At 40.6% G+C, this 21,003-nt stretch overlaps 1 protein-coding gene across 1 annotated transcript; it reads left to right on the plus strand.

The window, feature by feature from the left end:
* Window positions 1–4,384: 4,384 nt before the first annotated feature.
* LOC113009132 (serine/threonine-protein kinase pim-2-like) lies at window positions 4,385–9,447 on the plus strand. The gene is made up of 9 exons (XM_026147262.2): window positions 4,385–4,519; window positions 4,621–4,800; window positions 5,047–5,235; window positions 5,501–5,595; window positions 5,681–5,728; window positions 7,054–7,275; window positions 7,357–7,537; window positions 7,627–7,803; window positions 7,893–9,447. Exons 1-9 carry the CDS (start codon window positions 4,447–4,449, stop codon window positions 7,982–7,984), a joined length of 1,257 nt encoding a protein of 418 aa, XP_026003047.1. The 5' UTR covers window positions 4,385–4,446; the 3' UTR covers window positions 7,985–9,447.
* The last annotated feature ends 11,556 nt before the right edge of the window (window positions 9,448–21,003 follow it).

The raw sequence follows: 21,003 nt of genomic DNA on the forward strand, positions 1-21,003 counted from the left end.
GAAAATGTGACTAACAAGTGACTATGCATTGAGTAAAACATGTGAAATATATTAACATCAGGAGGGAATGTTAAGAGAATTTTTATTTTAGTTAAATCATTAAAGTATAATCAAGTAGAAACAAGTATGCCTTATAATCAAGTGTTTATATATTTTCACACGGTAAAGCTTACTGTTGAAAAGAACACAATGTATTCCTTGCTTAAGTGTGTGGGATGTTTGACAAAGACAGGATATATACATGCATTCTTTACTTCAGTGTCTGCGATGTCAGATAAGCATGAATACTGCTGTGTCGTTGTTTTTCAGTTTGTGTGCAGAAGTTAGATAGCTAAGACAATGCCTGAGCTCTCCCCTCTTCAGTTGAAAGAGGAAGTACTATGTAACCCATTTTGCCTTATAAATAAAGCGAGTAAACGGTGCTCGGTGTGTTAGTCTGCTCAGAGACTCTCACCCGTGCGCACGTCTTTGAAACTCTGAGTCGGTCTGCCAGTGTCTCATTTCTCTCTTACTGTGCTTTTACAAATGTCAACCCCTGACAGGGGGCTTTATTCCTGGGCTGCTAGCGGTAAGATCCGCCTGAGACTTGTCGGAGCTGGATTAATCCCCACAACCCACTGTGTTTGAACTGAGCCCTTAGCCCTATATGTGCCTTTAAATGAGCACATTGCCCCAGAAACCTTTGTTTCTCCAAGTACTTGTGTATAAAAAACTATATATTAATGTTTGACCACATTTGGGAATCAGAGCAGAGAGAAGATGACAACAGGTGGCGCCATATTGCCAACTGACTAGTCTTCTTCATAAAATATGATACAAAAGCATGATTACAAATACAATAAATGCTTCTGGATGGCAAATGCTCTGTTCAGTACACACGTTTTACTTTGAACACATAGGTATGCAGCATGCACACAACATGCATTCATCCTTTTTGGTTGAGTCCATGGTGATGGCCTGTGTCTTTCCGAGTTCTCCTCAAACACTTTGGCTTCCCTCTACAATGTTAGGCCTCTTATTAACCTTTGTCATGTCATGCACACATTGCTCAAGAGCTGTTGCCATATTGGATGTGATAACCTGTAGCGATCACATCCAATAACTCATGTGTTGTTTACATACAAATGATCACTGCTTTTTTTTTTCACTGCTGTGCTGCTGGTTGCAGCAATCACCAGGGATAGAGAATCTTTTTTGTTGCCTTTCAGGTGATTTGGATAGAAGAGGAGCATCACATAAATGGTACTATCAGTTCTAAATTATTTGAAATTCAAGTATCTGTTTCAAACAATATTTGACTGTGAGGCTTGGTTACCGGTTGTTGCTGGTTCTCACTGGTTGTCACTAGTTGTTACCGCTTGCTGCTGGTGCAGCAGCACTGACAGCTAACATGGCGGTTAAATCGACACATTTTGCTGCACCCATTTTTAGTTTTAATTGTTTTATGTCAGCTTTTCAGCTCCACCTTCTCCACTTCTTCCACACTAAACTTTTTCTACAAGCTGCGTGAGCGCACACCAAAGGTAGGGGAGGTGCTCAGGTTCACTGTCATTGATCATAATCGATCGATAGTGAAAAGTCCCCGCTCAATGCACAAATATATACAATTATGAGATATTCATGAAGTATTTTTATTTTATTTTGCCATTTATATATGTTGGCACTAACAGTGCTCAAGACAATACTTATATACTGTCAATATGTGACATATTGAAATCGCGTTTGAATTTGCGCTTGTTTTTTGCTTTCACTTTGCAATCGCACGAACTGTGTATAGAGAGCGACAGCACTGATTGGTGAGTGATGATAATTTGTGCACCAATTCCTCTGACATCGTCTTATCAATCGTTAGCTTACTATGCAAACATGACAAGTGAAATCTCCTGCAGCTTAAACATGTGAGAGGTTGATCGCGCAGAGAATCGCTGAGCGTTATGTGAGTGCGTGTGTAAAAGCAGCAGGATATATATTTTAGTTCTGCTGAGCCAAATAAGACAGGTCAGGGTGAAGAAGTGACAGCCAAAGAAAAGCTTACCACAAAACGGAGAAGTTATGACAAATCAGACTATAAGGCAAAAAGAAAGTGCAGCTTTATGGTTTCATGGACAAAAGAATTTCTGTGGCTGCGATATGATGAGCTAAATAACCAGGGCTGCACATAAGTGGTCCGCAGGTGTGCATTCGCTGTCAAAATAAAAAACACGCACAAGGGTTAGGGTTAAATTTAAAAACTGTACTTTTGAGTTAAAATATATATTTATAATTTTAATAAATGACAAATTAAAAAGGCATGAACATTTTTTTTGTATCGAAAAAATATCGAACCGTGACACCAAAGTATCGAACCGAACCGTGAATTTTGTGTATTGTTGCACCCCTAATATATATATATATGTGTGTAATTTTAACAAGAACTTTATTGAACAATCAGTGAGTATACAACATACAAACAGATGAGGTATACAAGTGGAACATAAATATGAACAACCAGTGGTTAAAGAAAAAAAGAAAAAAAACCCCACACCGATAGAGTTGGGAAGCAGGTACCATGCTTGTTACATCAGCTAACAATACTAACTTCCACAACACTCACCAAGACAGTCGGAGGTTAGGTAAAACAGAGCAAATAAATTATTGAGAAATTATAAGAAAATACATTAGGCAGGAAAGGAAAAAGAATAACTGTGGAAGTTCAAATTCACTGGGCTACACGTGCTTTCTTTCTATAGCCTTTGAACCTTGAAAAATATAACCTCATCACAGTAACGCATAATTTTATTATGCATTACATCCAATACTGCTCATACATTTAGTGAGTAACTAGTCACAATAATGCGCACAGATACGATTTATAGATCAGTCAACACATTCCAGCACCTTTAGGCAACTGTTTTTGTGATTTGGTGCTGTAAATAAAACTGAAATCAAGTGAATTTTGACTTATGGAGTCACACAAACCACCTGCAACTCAACACCTCAAAGACTAAGGAACTGGTTGTGGACTTCGGGAGGTCCAGAGAAGGTCCACTGCCAGTTCAGATAGAGGGGGAGGAGGTGGAGGTGGTCAACAAGTACAAGTACCTCGGGCTGTGGGTGGACAATAAACTGGACTGGTCATGCAACACAGAGCACCTGTATAAAAAAGCCCAAAGCCGACTGTACTTCCTCAGGAGGCTGAGGTCTTTTAACATCTGCAGGAAGCTCCTGAGGATGTTTTACCAGTCAGTGGTTGCTGGAGTACTTTTCTATGCTGTGGTGTGCTGGGAGAGCAGCACAGCAAAGAGGGACTCATCCAGGCTGGAGAAACTGATCAGGAGGGCTAGCTCTGTGGTCGGCATGAAGCTGGACACTCTGGTGACAGTGGCAGAGAAAAGGACATTAAAGAAACTGATGGACATTATGGACAATGCTGGGCATCCTCTGCACACGGCCATAAACAACCAGAAGAGTCTGTTCAGTGACAGGTTGCTTCTCCCCAAGACAAGAACTAACAGACTTAAAAACTCCTTTGTCCCACACGCCATCAGACTGTTTAACTCCTCTCTGGAGGGGAGAGGGAGGGGAAACAGGAGGACAAAGGAGGGGGGAACAACTAAGCTGTAGTGCCTCTTCACCTCACTGTACAATACCTTGTGCAATACTTTTTGTAAATAGTCAACAGACTCAATACTTGAAATGTGCAATTCACTTGTATTTTTATTTTTTATTCCTATTTATTCTATTTATCCCCTTTGTATATTTTATTTATATTTGTCTCTGTATTTCTATATATGTATGTGTGTGTGTGTGTGTGTGTGTGTGTGTGTGTGTGTGTATATATATATAACAGTTCTGTAACTGTAACTTTGGTCGTTGCTGTGCTTTTTTTGGAAGTCGAATTTCCCAGAGGAACCCACCCGAGGGATTAATAAAGTTCTATCTTATCTTATCTTATCTTATCTTATCTTATCTTATCTTATCTTATCTTATCTTATCTCTTAACCTGTGCTGCTAGCTTTTAGCCTGCAAAGCTATCCATTAGCCTTCACTACTGCCTTACAAGTAAATGCTGCCCAAAGAGAGTCCTTCTTGTTGGTATAATAGCTACAATATTATCTATAATATCCATTGCTTGTTCCTAACTAGTTTTATGGCCTTTGTTGTAGAAGCACAGTTCCCACCTTGAAGCAGCCCTCTATAAACATGCATTTATGCAGCTGCGCTACAGTTTTTGCAATATTGCACCCCTAAATAAATCTTTACAGAACTTTGCCTTCACCAGAAACTACTGCCTAGCCCAGGCTGATGTTCTGTAGCTATGGAAACCAAGAATTCCAAAATCTTGTGATGTCATCACCTCGTTGTTATAAGACATTGTTATAAGACACTAAAGATCATAGTTCTCACACACAGCTCATTGCATCTTTGCAGAGTGAAGAGTGAAATCCTGAAACTAAATTAACCTAAATGAATCACACAATGTCAAAGTCTTGGCCAACTTATACTGCACCACGTCCTGTGGATCTGAATAACCCTCTAGGTAAGTCAAATGGGATTCATATGGTAATTATGCATGCTTCTGGGTTTTTATTTGAGGCAACTGAATTTGACTTAAACAAAATCATCTTTTGTTGATTTCAGGACACCAAACAGAGCCTTGCATCTCCACACTGGTGAAGATGACTCCAGATGGAAGAATAGAGGGAAGAAAGAGAAGGGACTTACCTGAAAGACTGGACAAATCCCCCAAAAAAAGCAAAAGCAGTGGAGGTCCAAAACCGGGTCCCAGCCACTTTGTTTCTGGGGAATCCAGTTTGAAATGTAAGTGAAAAGACCTGTTTTAGCTGTGACATTATCTTGGCTATGTAGTTTATTTTGTGACTTTAACTGTGTACTTAACGGTCTTTAACTTTGTAGTTGGTTCATTTAGCCTTCTTTGTGTTGATTTTCAGTGTGCAGTTATTGCTTTAATGCACGATTGCCAGACCTTAGAAAGTCAGTAGAAAGCAGTTGACACACAGAGTTGGACTGAAAATGCTTAAAGTCAAACTACTTTTTCCATTTTAGTTGGCCTTCTCATAGTGCCTTCAAGCGACTCTAGTATAATTAAGAGGAGCAACAAACGGAAGAGCACTAGTGACGAATCTGAGGGACCATCCAGCAAAAAAAGCAGGACAACGAGCCCAGAGGAGAGTCCCACCCAGGAACCCTCTGAAACATGTGACTCACCGAGGATATCCGGCACTGACAGAAAAGGTAAGATAATGGCAATATTTCTGAGCTGGATCACAAGATCCTTTAGAATTTGTCCTGGGGTTTGAGATTGGGTTTGATTCCTGTGGGACCAATCGACAATAAGAGACACTCTGGGCAGTAGTGACGTTACCTACCTACTAATCTGCTAAAATGTAGCTGCTATTTACCAATTAATAGAAATGTTATAACAAAGCTCTATAGGACTGTGCCAGCTGTTTTCTGTGTAACAAGTCATAACCTGTATGTTTTTCCTGTGTGTCTGCAGAAGACTTCCTGGAAAAATATCAAGAGCTGGAGGTGCTGGGTCATGGAGGCTTTGCCACCGTGTTTTCTGGAATACGCATAAAAGACAGTTTTCCAGTATGGCTTCTTACATTTGCATTTCACAGATCTTCAGTTTATTCCTGTTTGTACTTCTCTAACCCAGAAAATGTCTTTAATGCAGGTGGCAATCAAACATGTTCAACAGCGCAGACTTGCGCGCACAACAATGGTAAGCGTCTTTTCTTATTCCAGCAGGTATTTATTAGGGCTGCCACGATTTGTCGACTAGTCACGATTACGTCGACTATCAAAATCGTCGACGACTGATTTAATAGTCGACGCGTCGTTTGAAGCTTTGTAAGATCACAAAAGACGCAGGAGTAAGTGGCAGGATTTAAGAGTGTAATAACGGACTGAAACAGAAGATGGCAGCATTGCATGTACAAGGATGTCAGCTACCGTTAAACCCCGAAGAAGAAGAAGAAGAAGCAGCTGTGTCCCAGAATTCATAGCGCGGCCCAGCGCAGTTTCCAACAATGGCGGCAGCTAGTTAGTTTTAATGTTACTCTTATTATTCTTTCTGGGTCACAAAATAAACGTTTAACATATTTTCAGGCGAGAATGTAGCTGTGTAAACCTCAAATATCTGCTCAGTTTATCAGGACACCGCATATTTTCAAAAGCGCTCCGACGTTTTCGGAGACATCTGTTACCCACTAGCTCGTTAGCGAGCCGGGGGCTAGCGCCGTGAGAACACCGGACTCCCCGCAAATCGTTTTCAAACCCACCGCCGTCTTTCGCTACTCAGGTTAAATATATATGAGTCACTTAGATAACTTAAAATGTTATTGTTTGGCTTTTTTTTTAGTATTTTATTTGTTCCTGAGTAAATCAGTTTGTCTGAGATTAAAGTTATAGTTTTTACACAGCTGAATAAACATCAAGCAGACAGCTGATTATCAGAAGTGTGAGATGCTCCAGAATATACTCCAGTGTCCTGTTATATTTTAGATAGCAAGGAGTTTATTAAACTTCACCGAAACAATCTGCAAATTTCATTAAAATTTAATAAACTATCATCTTGTCTTTATTTTTAGTTAGCACAGACCTTAAACACTTAAAGCTGTAAGCTAATGATAGTTATATAAGAGCAGATACTGCTGGTGCAATAAGCTGTAGTTTTACGTCCAATGGATGATCTGATTAGTCGACTAATCGCAAAAATAATCGGTGACTAGTCGACTATCAAAATGATCGTTTGTGGCAGCCCTAGTATTTATATTATTTCAGGCCTTCTCAGGCATCAAGCATAAGGCACGTATTTCCTCCGTGCATGAACCAGACTGGTCTCACAGTTGTGTGTGAAATCGTCAGGAAATATGGTCGAATTCTATGAACAGTGGGTCACCTTATTGTTTAAACTGACATGTTTCAGTGGAAAGAATGCTTTTCAAAGATCAGGTCATTTTGTGACTATTTCAAAACTGTCTGTACGCTGATAGCTACTTTTGTTGAAATTCTGAATACTGACCTGAAGTAACTTTCCTTCTGAAGGATTGGAATGGGAAAAGTACTGATGTTCCCCTGGAGGTGGCGCTACTGATACAAGTTGGGGCTGGACCACACGATACGGAAAGCAGTATAACCCCACTTCTACTTGACTGGTTTGATCTGGAAGATGAGCTTATTATGGTTTTTGAGAAACCAGAAAATTGCATGGACTTAGACAATTACCTCAAAACTACAGATAAACCTCTGTCAGAGACACATGTTAAGGTAAGTGACGAGCATTTGGAGCTTACAGCAGTTTTTCATAGAGAATGTCCTGTGCTCCAAATATGGCTTCCTTTCTTTTAGGTCATAATGAAGCAACTAGTTGACGCAGCCATTACGATGGATAACAAGGGGGTTTTCCACCGAGATATTAAACCACACAACATTCTAATTGAAACATCTTCGGAGGAACCCCGAGTGCGATACATCGATTTTGGCTGTGGAGTCACGTTTACTCCGGGACAAAGGTTCAGGAGGAACGCAGGTATGTTTTCAGCCACAGCGTTGTGCTGTCATGAACTGTCTCCACATCATGTTCCCTCCCCATTAATTCTTCTTATCTTTGTGTTTTAGGAACCAGGATCTACAATAGTCCAGAGTGGTTCATGTACGGCTTCTGCTCTGCAGAATATACTACAGCCTGGCAGCTGGGTGTTGTGATGTACCAGCTGTTACACAACAAGTTACCATTTGACTGCGACTACAAGATCATCAACCAAAACCCACCGATTTTAGCTGACATTTCAAACAGTAAGATTTCTGCCAAAAGGGCTGTTGATATAAGAAAGGTGAAATAACTTTGTGGATAACTTTAACAAGAGTATTTCATTTCTGTAAAGAATGCAGGGATTTTTTGACGGGGTGTCTGAGGAAGCACTACAAGGACCGCTTCACCCTGGAGGATCTTCGGAATCACATGTGGCTCAAATGATTTCTGCGCACCATGAACTAAAAGGTTATGGAGCAAAAGCTCCAACACATCACAAGTCATCAACAAGTCACTTTTCAAATTTAGTAGCAATGTTGCAGTTGCTGTCACGTGGCTCTTTTTTGGTGTTTTCTTTTCCAATCCAGCAGCAAGCAGTCTGAGACCTCCATCTGACCTTCATCTAAATATAGTGTCAAGCGGCGGCTGTGTGAAGGCAAGAGAGGACCCAAATGCACAGCTCTAGACACACGGTGATGACCTCAAAGGCAGGTCTTTATTAACAGGAACATAAGAAGCCATACAATAACTAACCTGGGAGCAACTAAAGCTGAGGCGCTGGGAAGACACGGTAAATGCACACAACCTAGAGGGACGACGCAACACAGAACAAAGGGACACTCTGACATAAATACACAGAAGGTAATGAGGGAAGTGGGAACACACGGGGAACACAGCTGAAGACAATTAGCGAGCAGGGAGGACACGAAACTGAAAATACTGACACCAAGATGTGGACCTTAAACACAACACAGTACACAGAGATGAGCACAGAGAGAGAGAGGCAGAGAAGAAGGATGAATATGGGGGGATGAGGAGAACACAGAACACAAAGGATGGGAACACGGTACCAGAACAAACACCACAATAAAAACATGGACACAGGGGGAATCCAAATACCAAACCAACCAATCCAATGGACATAAGGAACAAAATACAAAACTACAGGAAAACTAAGAACACTGGGTCAAAATGACCCAGGACCATGACATATAGGCTTTTGTAGGCTTGCTTTATGAAAAATGTCATTGATGAAAATGTAGTGTATATCTGTTATTAACCTCTGTCTCTCTTCCACAGCATGTCTTTATCCTGTCTTCCTTCTCTCACCCCAACCGGTCGCAGCAGATGGCCGCCCCTCCCTGAGCCTGGTTCTGCCGGAGGTTTCTTCCTGTTAAAAGGGAGTTTTTCCTTCCCACTGTCGCCAAAGTGCTTGCTCAAAGGGGGTCATATGATTGTTGGGTTTTTCTCTGTATCTATGAAGCGCCTTGAGGCGACTTTTGTTGTGATTTGGCGCTATATAAATACAATTGAATTGAATTGAATTGGGCAGCACGGTGGCACAGTGGTTAGCACTGTTGCCGCACAGCAAGAAGGTCCTGAGTTCAATTCCAACATCAGGCTTTCTGTGTGGAGTTTGCATGTTCTCCCCGTGTTTGCGTGGGTTCCCTCCGGGTACTCCGGCTTCCTCCCACCGTCCAAAGACATGCAGCTTGTGGGGATAGGTTAATTGGATAATCCAAATTGCCATTAGGTGTGAGTGCGAATGGTTGTCTGTCCCTGTGTGTTGGCCCTGCGACAGACTGGCGACCTGTCCAGGGTGTACCCTGCCTCTCGCCCTATGACAGCTGGGATAGGCTCCAGCGCCCCCCGCGACCCTTGAATTGAATTGAGGCCATGATGCATTTTATTGTAGCTCATCATCATCCGACCCTGCCCTGAAAGTAGCTGAAGAAATGTTGGCATACCGAAAGGTTTGCTTTGGGGGTACTATTTGGTGCCATTTTAAGTTAACAACTATTAAAAAAAAAAAAAAGAGTCATATTTTGTGTGATTTTTTCATTACTGTTGTATATACTATATTAATGTTTGACCACATTTGGGAATCAGAGCAGAGAGAAGATGACAACAGGTGGCGCCATATTGCCAACTGACTAGTCTTCTTCATAAAATATGATACAAAAGCATGATTACAAATACAATAAATGCTTCTGGATGGCAAATGCTCTGTTCAGTACACACGTTTTACTTTGAACACATAGGTATGCAGCATGCACACAACATGCATTCATCCTTTTTGGTTGAGTCCATGGTGATGGCCTGTGTCTTTCCGAGTTCTCCTCAAACACTTTGGCTTCCCTCTACAATGTTAGGCCTCTTATTAACCTTTGTCATGTCATGCACACATTGCTCAAGAGCTGTTGCCATATTGGATGTGATAACCTGTAGCGATCACATCCAATAACTCATGTGTTGTTTACATACAAATGATCACTGCTTTTTTTTTTCACTGCTGTGCTGCTGGTTGCAGCAATCACCAGGGATAGAGAATCTTTTTTGTTGCCTTTCAGGTGATTTGGATAGAAGAGGAGCATCACATAAAAGGTACTATCAGTTCTAAATTATTTGAAATCCAAGTATCTGTTTCAAACAATATTTGACTGTGAGGCTTGGTTACCGGTTGTTGCTGGTTCTCACTGGTTGTCACTAGTTGTTACCGCTTGCTGCTGGTGCAGCAGCACTGACAGCTAACATGGCGGTTAAATCGACACATTTTGCTGCACCCATTTTTAGTTTTAATTGTTTTATGTCAGCTTTTCAGCTCCACCTTCTCCACTTCTTCCACACTAAACTTTTTCTACAAGCTGCGTGAGCGCACACCAAAGGTAGGGGAGGTGCTCAGGTTCACTGTCATTGATCATAATCGATCGATAGTGAAAAGTCCCCGCTCAATGCACAAATATATACAATTATGAGATATTCATGAAGTATTTTTATTTTATTTTGCCATTTATATATGTTGGCACTAACAGTGCTCAAGACAATACTTAAGTCTCAAGACTGGTTCATTTGTCTAGAAGGAGACTATCTTACAGAAGCACGGTTCCTATAGTAGTGATGGGATTTCCGGCTCTTTCAGTTAGGCTCACTAAAAAGAGCCGGCTCTTTCGGCTCCGAACCGGCTCTTCAAGTTGTTTTGTTGCTTTAATTAATTTATTATTAACAATAATATAAAATTATGCACAAGAAGAATTACTAACGTAAAAAAAGTGGTTTTATTTATATATGTTTATATATAAATATATGTGGTGGCCCCTAGAGACAAAACACGTACAAACTCCAAAACACATTTCTAGCATGAACTGAACTTCTAAAGCAGAGCTACTAGATCACTCAAATTACACAATTGAACGCATATGTTTATTGTTTGTGTATTTATACACAGGCACTCATATATATTCAAATAATTTAAAAAAAAAAGTTCATTTACCTGTTACTACCACACACCAAATCCGGTCGTTGGTACTTGCTGGCTTGTGTAGCCACAAGATAACAAAAGCTCAACGCTGCGCCCAGCATCCTGGAGCACTTCTGTTGTCTTTTGTACGTGTTTTGAGTTTAATGTGCTTCTGAGTTTTTACGTGTTTTGGAGCTTGTACGTGTTTTTACGTGCTTCAGAGTTCGTACGTGATTTGAAGATATATATAAATCTTATAAAGTTTGTATCTGTCTTGTGTGAAACTTGTATGAAAAGCATATAAGAGTGAAAACACATATAAGATCCCTTGAAAAATTATATAATGGAACTTGTATGTTTTGGATACTTACTAAAACAATGTATGAAAGTAATGAGAAAGTGGCCACTTTCATGAGTAAATCATGTAAGCCTTATATGATTTACTCATGAAAGTGGCCACTTTCACGAGTAATCACATATCAGTTTTTACTATTTCTTTTCCATATGGGTTGTCTCTAGGGGCCACCGTAAATATACGTTTATTTATTCACTCCACATAAAATGTAATAAATAAATCATATAATACAAAAATCAACTATTCACATTTCAACTTTTAACTATTAAAATTTTCATCTTTTTCCTTTTACAAATTTAAAGTGAAACAACACAAAACACTGCAAACCACAACACAATTAAATATAAATTAAAAATATGAAAATGACAGGGGATTTCTAAAAATCACCCTGTAATTCTTCAGATAAGACACCTGAGTTAGAAAACACAAACACTGCAGTCGTTTTTTTTACACGCGTGGGCAACAACGAACGCACCCTGCGAACTGCGCCGCCGCTGCCTGCGTACTTTTATTTTATATATGTCTGTGTGTGTAAAAATAACAACGTCACTCAGAGCAACAGAATCAGCACATACACACTTAAGATTATAGCTTCACTTCTGCAAAAAAGCAAACCTGCAGTTTCCTGTCACTCTGACTTTGCACAGACCCAAAGCAACGGGTTATTTCCCTTTTCTACATCTGTTCTCTAAAAACAGGAAGTGGTTTAGTAGCTGAATAAGTTCATCACAAAGTTATTAGGTGAAAAGTCACATAGACATGTAGATTGCTTAAAAAACAGAAAAACACATTTCATGAAGCTGATCAAATTATATAATAAACAAAAATCTCTTGACAGAAAACAAAAAGATGTATATTCTCTGTCATATGGGACCGCAAGAATAAACTTTCTGAATCCTTTATCATCTGCAACCGAAAATAGTTGTGGATGATTACTATACCTCTCTAATGTGACGTTGTTGTCCCTGGCTCTGTTCCTGTGCTACTGAGTGTAACTACCGCCCCTCTGCCCAGCGTAAAGCACAAGGCTTGTGTGGAGAGTGAAGCGGAAAAAAAGTGCGAGAGAGAGAGGGTGAGAGAAAGAAAAAAAACAAAAAACCCACGTGACGGCTCGCGATAAGGAGCCGGCTCTAAGAGCCATTTCATTCACGAAGGACCCATCACTATCCTATCCGATTGTTCAGTGATGACACGACGAATCCTACTTCCGGGCTTAAAGTAGTCTGCGTTTAATATGGCTTTTGTGTTGTTAACATGTTTAATGTTTTGTATTTTCTTCTATTTAATCTCAAAAAGCTCCTAAAACAGTCAGTGATCACTGTTGACCTCCCTCGGCTTTTATTACCTCTAATCATTTATTTAAGCTCAGTTTTTAAAACCTTAGATGTAACTACAGCCCAGCCCATGCTGCAGTATATGAATGACTAACCTCGTATTGTGGATGGATTATCTCAGTTGTTCTCCTGGCTGACGTTTGGTCCTTTTACAGCATCCTGCCATGCTATTACATTTGTTCCTGACCACCGAGAACACTCACGTTAACTTTTATCAAGTGGAAAAAAAGTTAGCTTGTTTATATTATGCTAACATAGCTGTGTCGCTAGCGGTCACGTAGCACATCATTATATACCAGCTAGCCCAACTTCAGTAACCCTACAAACGTCACTGCTGTTTAGTTTCCTGTCTTCATTTATGCTGGAAGTGATAGCAGAGCTGTACGTTTTAATTTGTTTCCAAAACCCCGCAGTCAGGACATGCTATATTGTATTTAGATAGAAGCTAGCGAGCTAACTTCATGCTAACTCCGTTAAATGTCATAAATTCCGTTTTTATGGATGCCTGGATGTTAAACTTAATTGTTACACCTGGTAGAGCAGAACACTGATCATTTTATTAAAGATGAAAGACTTTAGACAGTTTTTCAACTCTCAGTAATGCCATAGTAATCGTTTGATATATGGACCTGCAGCGGAGTTTAGGTCCAGACACGGCTAGTGACGTCAGACTGAACAACCGGATAGGATGGATCTATAGGATAGATTTCTTTTTTATCTCCAAAACAGAAGAACATAGAATTAACAATATTGAAATTTTACCAATTACACTAATTCACTCTCATGGGACTTAGGATTGACACCAAAACTAAAACTTTGGCGATTAAATGCCTTATTCCTAAATGATAGCCAGTTTTGTGAGTTCATACACACCAAATTAAATACTTAGAATTGAATACAACTCTGGACATATCGCCCTTAACTCTGGGATTGCGCTAAGGCATACATTAGAGGTTGCATAATATCATTTGCAAGTGCCAGGAAAAAAAGGTAGGCCATGCGGTGTGAATTGGAGGCCAAAATAAGGCACCTAGAGCAACAACACAAAAAAGCTATGATCGGAAAGCATTCCGATCATAGTGAGATTAATAGTTTAATTAACGAAAAAAATTGAGGGCAATTTAAGATGACTAATTCTGGGCTGTGGAGAGAATTTAAATGGAAGGTGGTCATAAGATATTTTAGAACCCCCGAGATAATTGCTAAATCGAATCCAACAACTCCTGACACTTGTTGGCGAAATTGTGGTACTCACTTAGGAACCCATTCACACATATTATGGTCATGTCCAAAAATTTGCTCATTTTGGAATGACATATTTAAAGCTCTCAATACAGTTTTCCAACAACCATTAACAAAGGACAATCAGTTAGCCATTGTAGGAGTACTTCCAAAAGGTTTTACAGGAAACAATAAAAAGTATCTCTTGAGAATCTTGCTTACAGCAGCACTAAAGTGTATCACCATTAAATGGTTAAATCATGACCCACCTTCATATAATATGTGGATTGATAAAGTAAGAAAGATTTCTCATGGAGGAAATAACATATGCTCTGCGGATTCAGAGAGAATTGCTCAGTGAACGATGGCGACCTGTACATGCTTTATTCTTTCAATAATCTAGCATAGGTTTGCTTGTTCATTTATTGCTACTAAGATTGCCAAATCTTATTTAATATTATGTGAAGGTTTTTTTTGTCTTGTTTTCTAGTACTTTTTGTGTTTCATTTTTGTAGTTTTTTTAATTTTTAATTTTAACTTGTGCTTCTACATTGCTGTCCCTGTAGCTGTTCAACTTTTGAACATTGACAAGTATAAGTTGCAAGGTTGAAAATTATAATAAAACTTGGGTTTATAAAAAAAAAAAAAAGACTTCTGCGCAGCATGAATCAAAAGGGTTACGGAGCAAAAGCTCCAACACATGAGTCACTTTTCAAATTTAGTCGCCATGCAAATATGTGCAAATATGTATAAAACTCAGTCTCTAGATTGGGTGAATGAGACAAAGAAAGTTCCAGAGCTCAATATAAAGAAAATTATCAGTCACATTAGCAACAGCAACGTTAACCAGGGGGGTTTGTATGTAAATTTCATAATTAAAAGCACCACTATCTGGCAGAAAACATGACAATTTACCGATTGATTAGTAACATCAAAATCAACTGGAAGAATAACCAAAGTTTTCAGTCAGATTATTAACAAATAAATGAGAATAAATCAAAACACATCTTTTGTAGGCTTGCTTTATGAAAAATGTCACTGATGAAAATGTAGTGTATGTTGCCATGATACATTCTATTGTAGCTTATCATACTAATATGACACTCCATTCAGTGCCTAGATGAATAGTCAGTTGTAGAAATACGCACAATTGTGTTTAATTGTACAACATAATATATTACACAAATATCTGTATACGTCATAAGCATGTCAGGACTCACAGTGTGTAATGTTTATGCAAAGATCAAGACTTCACTGGTCTACAGATGATAAAAGGAACATACATTACAGGATGTCTAGCTTTAAAAATCTTTATTTCAAAGCCAACATGGTTAAGCTACTTCTATCATAAGAAAAAACACAGGCTACCTATTAAAACATCTTACTAAAAGCTAACCAGGGACAGTTGAGTTTTAAAAAAACATTCATAGAAGAAATGCACCTTCAAGATCTACCTTTTCCTCCAAGGACTGCTGAATGTATTTTTATGACAAAAAAATTGGCTCATAATCATTTTTGTCCTCCCGCTCATGAAATGAAATCAGCTGGATGAAGCTCAAGTGTGTGGATCAGTTCTAGATTCTTGTGGTAGTGTTAGAGGGAGAATGATTTGCAGGACACAGGTGAGTTGAGAACAATACTGTATTGTCACACAGGCAATAACACTGCAACATAGACACAACTATAGCCGGCAAAACAATTTATAACCGAAACAATCTCACACATATAATCTGCGCTAAGTGTCTCTGAGTCACCACACGGGTATGGTGTCAGTGATCCAAAGTCTCAAGTCAAGAGTCAGAAGAGTAAGTCAAGTCAAGCTCGCTTCTTCTTGGAGAAGAAAAAAAAATGAAAAGAAGATCTACTGGGTGCACCCTTAGTTCTTTTTCTACTGTCTGCACTGTTATGTGGTCTGGGGGGTCCTACCAAACCGTGAATCTTCAAAGGAGCGAAGGACGATCCTTGTAGCAGATGAATTCTAGGGTCTGGGACGGCTCGCCATCTCCTCACAGAGGAGAGTTCCAACATCACAAGTCCATGAATAACCACCAATGGGGTGAAGGGAAAAAACCCAGCCTGCATGACAAGCCTTATTGCATACAGTTTTAGAATTTAGCTCACACACACACACACACACACACACACACACACACACACACACACACACACACACACACACACACACACACACACACACACACACAATAGTGTATTCAAGTATGTTTAACATATGAACATGGCATTATTTCAATCCTTGTGCAAAATGCAAACACACTATTGAACTAATAAAACAGTGCAAGTCTGCATTGAAAAACACATAACAGAGGAATGTTGTTGTTGGAATTTTCTTTTCCAAAATGAAAATGAAAGAATTCATTAAGTTTTAACCATTGCTTATGAAGTCTGATCATCTTTGACCAGATAATGATCAAGTTTTTCTGAAACAACTTGAACTCACCTTACAATAAGTGTTAATCAGCAATTATCATTAGAATAATGTTTTTCATGTATAAAACTATTTTTATCTCTTTTTAGTCAACCTCTGAAACAATGGTAACAATTTGCATAACACTCTTTATTCTGCTACTGGACTCTAATCACATATTACACACTGCTGCTGCAGCAGTTACCTTCGCAGGTGCATAAAGAGGAATAAAAGTCGAATGAAGAGCATTGGTTGAAGCAGGTCTATCACACGGTTAACTTGAACATAAAACAAACAATATTAATAAAAAAAACTGAATACTAAAAAATGCTGTTTTAAAAACGTCATTGGTGCCTGCCCGACACCCACAAACCTACATATATATATATATATATATATATATATATATATATATATATATATATATATATATATACATACATATATATATATATATATATATATATATATATATATATATATATATATATATATATATATATATATATATATATGTGTGTGTGTGAGAGAGATACACATATTGACGGGGCCGGGTTATGTTAAAAAGTATAAATTGTTATACTTTGTTCATCGGTTCAAAAGTACTCATATTTACAAGATGGCATTGAACGCCCCATTGGTGTGTCAGGAAAACTCTTTTGTACGTATGTTCCTTCAAGGGGATTGGAGTCGTTCTTTTTCCACCGCAGCGAAGGGCTAGGAGTTGGAGAGGAGCTGCTGTATGTTTTTGTTATCGATCTGATTGTGAAATAAAACATATGCAGTGAGAAAGCAACTCTCGGAGTCATCCCTGCCTAAAAGCTGCAACATATCATGGCGAGCCAGCCAGGAGGAAGATTTGAAGAACTTCCAGCACGAGAGTGAAGCAGAAGCCTGGTTAGCGCCATTAGCGGCTAACGTTAGCGCTACCGCAGCGCTGAAGAAAAACCTTTCTCCAAGCACCGGACCTGAAATCTGACGGGCTAAAGACAAGCTTGTGAGTACCCACAATGGAGGTAGAAGCCCTACGAGATAAGATCACCGCCAAACTCTGCCAGCTAAGTCGTGATCAGCTCATAGAAGTGGGTTATAATGTGAAAGGCTTTGCTACACCGCTAGATGAGCCTACAAAAGACACTTCCAGATGCCAACTGATGAAAGTTATAGAACATAAACTGGACGAGGTGGAAAACAGTTATACACCATACGATGCTGTACAGTTTGTGAAGGAACTTCTATCATTTTTGGGCGAATATAAAGCTAAAGACAATGCGGCCGAGAGTGATTTTTCCCACCCTTCAGACGAAAGAGACAAGTATGACAAGCTGCAGGAAGAAATTAGAGCGATAGGGCAGAAACTCAAGATGGCAGACGCTGCCCCGAGCCTCGGCCAGAACCTGCCGTCTTCTAAAGTACCAGAGGTGACAATTCGCAGGGAGTTTCGCATCTGTGGCCAAATAGGTGAGGGAGGGCAGCGCGATCGGCTGTCCTATACCAACCTGCTGCATCAGATGGAAAATGGACTCCGCAAAGGCCACAGTGAGTCAGAAGTTATTGAAGCAGTGATAAGAGCCATCAATACAGGTCTCAAACTGCGTGATATGCTTGAAATAAAGACTGATTTGACACTCACACAGTTAAAGACAATATTAAAAGGACATTACCGAGAAGATGACACATCTGATTTGTACCAAAAACTGATAAATATTTCCCAAGATCCAAAAGAGTCAGCTCAAGACTTTTTATTCAGAGCCATTGAGCTTAAAGATCGCCTCCTGTACGCATCCAAGGACAAAGAAGCAGAACACTACAGTCGGGACCTGGTAAAAAGGAAGTTTTTGAGATCAGTGGGTACTGGGCTGCAAAATGACAACATAAAGTTCCAGATTAAAGCCCTTCTTGACAACCCAGATGTGACTGATGAAATGCTGATTGAGAAACTAAATGAGGCTGCCAATCTCGAGACAGAAAGACTGAACAAGTTAAAGAGGAACAATACAAAACCACCAAGAATCAATGAGCTACATACTAGGGATGAACCACGCAGCAACTCACAGATCCCCGCCACCAAGGAAGACAAGAAAAATCATCCTCCACCCGAAATGCACGACCTGGTGAAAGAGCTGAGGAACGAGGTTGCAGAGGTGAGGCAGATGGTTCTTGCTTCCCTGAATGCTGGCAAGTCGCAGACTACAAAGAGGACATCAGATGCTGCCGCGGACACCCGGAGGAAGAAAGGCTGCAGGACCTGCCAGAGCAACGGAGAGGGAGACAACTGCACCCACTGCTTTAAGTGTGGCCAGCCCGGCCACATCTCCAGAGGATGCCGAGCTCCACTTCAGCTGCAGGGAAACGCCAGAGGGCCACTGCCACGGGACCAGCAGTGACCCCACCGCCACATCAGGAGTCCCGCCGCTGTGGTTGCTGCCACCAGAGAGAGTCGGTCAGCACCCCACTCCAGAGGTGTGCAGGCTGCTCATCTGTCAGTTACTGTTCTAAAGCCTGTCAGGGACAACACTGGCACCATCACAAACATGTATGTAAAGCGGTGAGGCTAGTTGAACAACATTTGAGGGAAAGAGAGAAAAAGGGGTGTTTGTCATACATGGGATATTCTGACCTTCTATCAGATAAGCAAGGACAAAAACTGGTGAAACTGATTGGTAGACGAAAAATGGTGAGATGCACTTTTGACAATGTACCAGTCACCGCATTGTGGGACACGGGTGCACAGGCTACCGTAATAAATGAGAACTGGAGAGTCAAGCACTTACCTCACACCACTATCAGGGGGATAGATGAACTCTTAGGTTCAGAACCATTAAATGGGCTCGCAGCTAATCAGACAGAGATACCATTTATGGGGTGGGTCCCTGTAGAGTTTAGACTGACGGGGGTGGAGACGACCAGCTCTAGTCTCCTAGTGCCCGTATTGGTCTCAAGTGACCCAAATGTAGCTCAGGATCCCATATTGGATACAATGTTATAGAAGAAATCATCAACGAGCAACTTAAACAACAGGGTGTTAAAAACAGTGACTGTGCTGCAAATATTGTGAGTAGTGCTTTTGGTATTGACTTCGGATCTGCTAAGACTTTTATCCAGTTGATAGAGACACATCGAACAGCCGCGGAAGAGATCCAAGTCAAGACAGGGCGGAGTAAAGTTGTTTTAGGCCCTAGTGAAGCTACTACCATTCGCTGTCGCACACGCATACAGGGTGACGAGGACACTGTAATGTTATTTTGTCCTGTTCTGAACCCCAGCCTGCCTGGGGGGCTTCATTTGCAGGAAGTATTGTTTAAAGTAAAAAGGGGCAACTCAGCCATGGTCCCAGCATCTGTCACAAATACCACATGCCATAATATTTCTGTAGATCCGCGTGTTGTCCTGGGGCACATTGAGGGCGTAAAAGCAATATACCCATCTGCCCTAAAACCTGTAGAAACTCCAACAACTAAAACAGCAGACGATGCAGGTGTTGAAGTCCCATTAGCCCCCACAGGTGAGACAAGTGGTGTTTGGGATCCTCCTGTAGTTCTAGACCATCTAACGAGTGGGCAACAGTCGGCGGTGAGGCTGATGCTCAGGGAAGAATGCAAAGCTTTTGCAAAAGACGAAAATGATGTAGGCTGCATTCCTAGTCTTCGGATGCACATCACTCTCAACAACCAAACACCAGTTCAAAAGACTTACAATAGTGTGCCTAAACCTCTGCATCAGGAAGTAAAAGCTTACCTGCAAGACTTGATCAATAGGGGGTGGGTCACGAAATCCAAGTCGCCTTATTCGTCACCGATAGTCTGTGTTAGGAAAAAGTCCGGTGACCCCAGACTTTGTGTGGATTATCGAGAACTTAATCGCAAATCGGTGCCTGACAGACATCCTATTCCCAGGATACAGGACATGTTGGACAGCCTTACTGGTAGCTCCTGGTTTACAGTACTAGACCAGGGAAAGGCTTATCATCAAGGATTCCTAGACGAAGACAGTCAGCCACTCACTGCATTCATCACCCCCTGGGGTTTATACCAGTGGGTTAGAATCCCATTTGGACTCAGCCCCGCCCCAGCAGAGTTCCAGAGGAGCATGGAGGAGTGTCTTTGGGGTCTGCGTGATGATATCTGTCTACCGTACCTTGATGACAATTTGGTCCACAGTAAATCTTTTGAGGACCATGTTGAGCATGTAAGAGCCGTGCTACAAAGGTATCAGAGACATGGGGTCAAACTTACTGCTAAGAAATGTGAACTGTTCAAGCCTAAGGTCAGGTTTTTGGGTAGAGTGGTGTCAAAAGATGGCCATAGTATGGATCCAGCAGAGGTCGCCTCCGTGATGTCACTTAAAGAGAAACACCCTAGTACAGTGGGGGAAGTGAGACAGATTTTGGGCTTCCTATCTTATTATAGAGCCTATATACAGGACTTTTCACGTATCGCCAAACCTTTGTATGAACTGCTAGCAGCCCAAACAAATGCTAAAAGTAGCCCACAGGACTTAAAAACACAGAACAAGAGAAGGAAGGAGAAAAACAAACAGGCTAAAGGACAGTTGCCTTCATCAGCCCCTGTGAAATGGACAGAGTCACACCATCAGGTTTTGTCTTACTTAGTCAATAAACTGGCCAGTCCTCCGATCCTAGGCTACCCTGATCTAAACCAACCATTTGTG

Source organism: Astatotilapia calliptera, chromosome 17, assembly GCF_964374335.1.
Source record: "Astatotilapia calliptera chromosome 17, fAstCal68.1, whole genome shotgun sequence".
NCBI classification, from domain to species: domain Eukaryota; kingdom Metazoa; phylum Chordata; class Actinopteri; order Cichliformes; family Cichlidae; genus Astatotilapia; species Astatotilapia calliptera.

Bases quoted from the DNA above. Each gene is read 5' to 3' on its own strand.
- LOC113009132 (XM_026147262.2), top strand. From the start codon at position 4,447: ATGAATCACACAATGTCAAAGTCTTGGCCAACTTATACTGCACCACGT. The intron at 5,236-5,500 runs GTAAGATAATGG...GTGTGTCTGCAG, and splicing joins ATCCGGCACTGACAGAAAAG to AAGACTTCCTGGAAAAATAT. The intron at 7,276-7,356 runs GTAAGTGACGAG...CCTTTCTTTTAG, and splicing joins TGTCAGAGACACATGTTAAG to GTCATAATGAAGCAACTAGT.